This window comes from Alligator sinensis, unplaced genomic scaffold, assembly GCF_000455745.1.
Source record: "Alligator sinensis unplaced genomic scaffold, ASM45574v1 scaffold886_1, whole genome shotgun sequence".
Classification (NCBI taxonomy): domain Eukaryota; kingdom Metazoa; phylum Chordata; order Crocodylia; family Alligatoridae; genus Alligator; species Alligator sinensis.
The window spans coordinates 777,527-783,116 of NW_005842040.1; the positions used below are offsets into that span (position 1 = coordinate 777,527).

At 59.5% G+C, this 5,590-nt stretch overlaps 1 protein-coding gene across 1 annotated transcript; it reads left to right on the forward strand.

Moving 5' to 3' along the window:
• The first annotated feature begins 271 nt into the window (after window positions 1–271).
• On the forward strand, window positions 272–2,564 carry GJD3 (gap junction protein delta 3). Its single transcript, XM_006022582.2, has 2 exons — window positions 272–376; window positions 1,427–2,564. The coding sequence occupies exon 2, from the start codon at window positions 1,470–1,472 to the stop codon at window positions 2,358–2,360; it is 891 nt and encodes a 296-aa protein (XP_006022644.1). The 5' UTR covers window positions 272–376; window positions 1,427–1,469; the 3' UTR covers window positions 2,361–2,564.
• The last annotated feature ends 3,026 nt before the right edge of the window (window positions 2,565–5,590 follow it).

The following is a 5,590-nucleotide window of genomic DNA, read 5'->3' on the forward strand; positions in this document are numbered from 1 at the left end:
CCCTGCCACTAGGAAAGCCTGTGGCCTTGGGCTGGGCTACCAGGGCCCCATGAGGGGATTCAGGCTGCAGGGTCTGTGCCCTCTGTGCCCATGCACCCGCCATGCCAGCCTGGAAGCTGTCTCGGAGGGAATGTCTGGGTTTCCCCCCATCTCCCCTGGGTGGGGGGAATGCTCAGGGCTGGGCTGTGAGGACTGCACTGTCTCTTTAAAAGGCTCCAGGCGGAGCAGCCAGGAAAAGCCATGGACAGCCCAGCCCAGCCCAGCCGGGGGACAGGGACAGGACAATGCGAGTGCCCCGATCAGCCTGAGACCAGCCAGGCACCCATGAGCAGCCCCTGCACCAGCCCCGGGAAGGTGAGACTGCGCCAGCCTCCAGGTAACAGATGCCAGCCCCTGCCCTTCTGTGCTGGGACCAGGCCCTGGGGGGGTGGACTGGGGGAGGGAAGAGGGTATGGGGCAAGTGATGGGATTGGTCACATGGAGGGGGAAACTCTGCTACCCCTCCCCACAACCATAGTCCAGAGCCCTGTACTTGGGCTTCTCTCATGAGCACCCAGGGGGAGGGGGCCAGTTCTGCCCCAGAGGGTGACAGTGGTGGAAGCCAGGCCCTGTTTCACCTGCCCTTCTGGACACCCCTCCTCCCCCTGCAGTACATCTGAGTCCAGTCTTCTGGCTTTAAACTGTGGTAGGAGCTTTGCTTCCTAAGGGTTGTTCCTGTTGCCTTGAGACCAGCAGGTTCACTCTCTGCTGGGCAAGGGGCAGGGCTGAAGTTTGGGCTAGCCAAGGGCAGATGTGCCCTGATGCTGGCAACACCAGCGATGCCCTCTGGGGAGCAGAGGCAGGAGACCGCCTGCTCTGTGCATGGGCTGGGGAAGCCAGGAACTGGAAAGGTCTCACTGGCCCCCGAGGGCCTTGCTTCCTGCCCCTGCTCTGGAAGAGTGGGTCTCATCAGGGTAGCTTCCCAGCCATAGGCAAAGCCCCCTAGAGAAGCAAGCAGCTGGCCAGAGCCTGTCCTACCATCACCAGGCTGGAACCCTGGGCCATGCAGACAGGCTGGGCACAGGAGAGCAGGGTTGGAAAATGCAAATGCCAGGCCTGCTCTCCAGGTTGCTGTTGGCACTGGGGTGTTTGCTGGAGACAAAACACTCACTGCCACACTCAGTGGGCTGTGGGATGCTGTGGGTGGGGATGAACCCTCATAGAGATGGGTACGGCCCATCTCAAAACACCCCCGGTGGGCTCCAGAATATCCTGAGAGCAGCTGAAGCCCCCCCAACCCTGCTCCTACAAGCTCCAGATGCTAGGGGCAATAAAGGGCCCCATTTTGCAGCTCCTGCCCCAGATGCATGGAGATCTGGGTTCCCCCCTGCAACCCCTCAGTCCTGGAAGGCAAGCAGCTGATGGGTGTACCTTGTGCTCTCCCCAGTGCAGCAGCAGCGGCGGCAGCACCACCAGAGGCACCCCCAGCCATGGGGGAGTGGGGCTTCCTGAGCTCGCTGCTGGATACAGTGCAGGAGCACTCGCCCATGGTGGGGCGCTTCTGGCTGGGGGTGATGCTGATCTTCCGCATCCTGATCCTGGCCACGGTGGGCGGGGATGTATTCGAGGACGAGCAGGAGGAGTTCGTGTGCAACACGCGGCAGCCAGGCTGCAAGCAGGTCTGCTATGACCGGGCCTTCCCCGTCTCCCACTACCGCTTCCTAGTCTTCCATGTGGTGGTCCTCTCGGCCCCCGCTGTGCTCTTTGTCATCTACTCCATGCACCAGACTGCCAAAATGGCCAGGACTGGGAAGGGCGGCTCCCAGTGTGGTGCGGGGCCACAGCCCACCCAGCGGCGCCGCCATATCCGGGCCGTCTACGTGGCCAATGTCATCACACGGATCCTGGCTGAAGTCAGCTTCCTGCTGGGGCAGTGGCAGCTCTATGGCTTCGAGGTAGAGACCACATACGTGTGCCAGCGTGCACCCTGCCCCCACCGTGTGGATTGCTTTGTGTCCCGGCCCACCGAGAAGACCATCTTCATCCACTTTTACTTTGTGGTGGGAATGGCATCTGCGGGGCTCAGCCTGGTGGAGCTGGCCCACCTTCTGTACAAGGGCCGGTGCCAGCGACGGGAGTCCGCCAGCCCCTCGAACCCAGCTGGTGCCACTGCTGCCGCCACTGAACAGCAGGACAACTGGTCTAACCAGGCCCAGGAACAGGCCCAGTGCTTCCTGCCCCCTGAGAGTAGGAGCACCCAGGGGTCACCCTGCAGCAGTGCCCCCGAGCACTACAAGGCTGCAGCCCCGATCCAGCCCAAAGACCCTATCCCACGCAGTAAGGCCTCCCCCTCCGTGAGCAGGGATGATCTCACCATCTAGGGCCCAGCTCCCTCCTCGCTCCACGCTCCTGACCTGACTGGCTAGAGGGACAGAGCCAAGCGCCATCAAGATGAGCTGTGTCGGTTCTCAGCCCCCAAGGGCCAGGGATGCTGCTGTTTCAGTCTCTCCACAGTGACCTTCAGACAAAGCAACAAGCACCTGTAGGACCCTGCAGTCTCTACTGCCTGGTAGTGCCCCTGCTGGCAGGGCCGGTCTTGTGCCTTGCAACAAGATGACCTGTGGTTCCCAGCCCATGCATGGACACCTCACCAAGCGGGGGACCTCATTGTGTTGTGCTGGGACCTGGCTTTGCTGTCTCCAGCCCAGGCCACAGGAAGAGAGGTGGAGCTGGGGGCTTGTTCTAGGCCCTAGAAGCTGCAATAATACAAGAACTAGAGATCACAAAATGAAACTAGTAGGTGGTAAGTTTAAAACGAACATAAAGAAGTACTTTTTCACACCGTGTGTCATTCTGGTGTGGCACTCATTGACGCTAGGTGTTGTGGAAGCTGACAGTTTAGCCAGATGTAAAAAGGGATTAGACAAATTCCTGGAAGAAAAGGACACCACTAGCTATTGAGCATGGGAGTTAAGGATACAGCCTCTGAATCAGCTCTTCCTAGACCCTAAATGCTGGTGGCTGCAACTGAGTGAGGAACAGTGGAAAAAAACCCTACTCATACCCAGTTCCTTCTCCCTTTCCACATCTGCTCTCTGGGGTGAGATGGCTGGTCTGAGGCAATTCTTTTTTGTTCCTTTTTTGTTCCTAATCTCCACCCTGACAGAGGCGGCTAGGGGAGGCTGTGTGGCCCCAGTGGTGAGCATTGGTTTGGCCCTGAAAGGAGCTGAGCATTCATTTAAGGGATGTAAGAAATCCAGCAAGGAGCAATCACGCCCTGCGATTTGGCCTGGTAGCCTTGGCCTCTCCACAGCACAGTGGGGGCCCCTTGCCCTCGGCACTTGGGGCTGAAGTGGGGGGGGGGAGTGTCAGCTGTGCCTGTGACCAAGGGCTCTTTCATGCCTCAGCTTTGATATGTTTTCTGAATAAAGAAGAGCAGTGGTAATGGGGGAGCTCGGGCCCTTGCATGGACCTGGCCACACTGGGGACCACAGGAGATCACCAGCACACTCTGCTTGTTCTGCAAAATCTTTTGGGAGGCGTTCAATCTGGGGCAGGTGCTAAGCTCCAAACGCCAGGGTTTCCTGCAGGCTAGAAACACTGCTTTCCCCAAAGAGCAGTTGCCAGGACAGTCACCAGGCTTGTCACTAGCCCCCTGGGAGACCCATTCTGCCTCTCCAAGCCCTGAACCCTGCCAGCTGCTCTGGGCTTCAACCTTTTGCCATCATGTAAAGACGTGAAGTCCCACAGAGCTGCACAGCTGCGTTGCTCCAGGAGTGTGCTAGTGCGCACGGGGTACAGAGGCGGCCCGCACGCTGCAGCTGTGCTCTACGTCCAGGGGAGTCTGCGCAGGCCCCGGGCACGGGCGCAGGGTTGCTTTTATGTGTGCTATGCGTGGGCTGAATGTGGCAGCTGTTGTGTTTTTGTGCCTGTGCTGTCAGCTTCATGGGCTGGGCCGAGCCCAGGGTGAGAACGTGTGGACGGATGGTTTTCAACAGGTAATGGAGAACAGCAGGCACGTGTGGCTGAACAGCAGGAGTGGCCATCATAAGTGTGAGATGGGAGGAAGCCCAGGGCAAGACTAAGCCGGCATGGGGCTGCAGGATGTGGGGCAGGTTCCCCACTCTTCTGTCTCCTAACTCAGTGCTTTGTCAGCATCTGCCTCATTGCTTTGGCTGAGCCTCAGCTGCCAGGACCCAGGGGGTCTTCCTGGCAGGGTGCAACAAAGCAGGGGGGTGCTGGCTGGGGGCCAGGCTCCCCCAACACACACACTTTCCTGTTGTGGGAGGGCTGGGATAGACTCGCCCTGAGACCACTGGAAAAAAAGGTAGAAAAGAAAAACAAATAGGACAACCCCCAACCCGTGCTGGTCATTCACCCCCCCCCATTAACCCTTCCCCTGCCACAAACAGGACACCTCCCCCCAGTTAACCCTTGAGCTGCTGCAAAGAAAGCAGCCCCCATGCCAGTTCCTGAGGTGCACCCCAGCACCCAGGACAGGGCATGGACCATCTCCTACTCCAAGTGGAGCCTGGTCAAGCCCTGCCTTGCTGCACCTGGGCAGTGTCCAGCACAGCTGGGATCTCCTGGGCCACACAGGCCTGAGACCCAGGGCAGGCTCCACTGATACACCACAATAGTGTGTGTGTTGGGGGGGGGGGGGGGCCGCCCAGCCCATATGGTGTGGTGTGGGGGGGGGGGGGGGTGCTGCCCAGCTGTGGGTGCAGAGGGAGAAGGGGAGTGGGGTCCTGCAGGTTGGCTCAGAGGGGTTTGAGGGCCAGGACTCCTGGGTTCTTCTTCCATCACAGCATGAGGGTTAGTGGTTACAGCAAGGGAGTGGGAGGTCCAGACTCCTGGGATCTGGCTTTGCCGTGGTCCTCAGCATGACTCAGTTTCCCCATCTATGCAAGCAGAGGGGCATGTGCAAGGCTGTGTGAATCTGTGTTAACAAAAGGCCTTGGCCATTCAGACAGAGCAGCCTGGGGATGCATGGATAGAGGATGTGGGGAGGTGGCAAGGAGAGGGGAAGGGAGCAGTTCTGCTTAGGGGGATGTGCCCAGCCCCCTTCCTCCTCAACCTGGGGGGGGGGGGCCCACACACCAGCAGCAGAGTAGTTTTGCTGCCTCCTGGTGGCTAGAACAGGGAACAGCACAAGAAAGACAACTGGGACAGGAGGCTGGGTCCTGGCTTGAACCAGGCACAAAGCGTTGCTCCTGGGCTCTGTGCAGGGATCCCTGTGCCCCAAGTGCAGAGCTCTGCAAAGCCCCTGGTGAGCACTGCCAGAGGCCACTGTCCAGGGGGGTTAAAGGACAGGAGGAGAACAGGTCTTCTCCCTCCCCACTCTGATGCAAGAGGCATCCATCAGCACAGGGCAGCCCTCTCTAGGTCTCTCCTTATAGCCTAGTCACTGCCCCTGCATCCCAGCCCATGCCCCATGTCTCCATCTGTCCTAGCATCAGTCCTGCTGGAGCAAAGCAGGAGCAGCAGTAACCTTGTCAGGCTGGGCAGAGGCTTTTGGTTGAGTGCAGGCCTCACCCCAGGCCTCTCCCTCCCTTCCTCCCAGTGTAACACTGGACCCAGATTAGCCCCCATAAGAGGCAGCCACAGCCCC

Bases quoted from the DNA above. Each gene is read 5' to 3' on its own strand.
- GJD3 (XM_006022582.2), top strand. From the start codon at position 1,470: ATGGGGGAGTGGGGCTTCCTGAGCTCGCTGCTGGATACAGTGCAGGAG.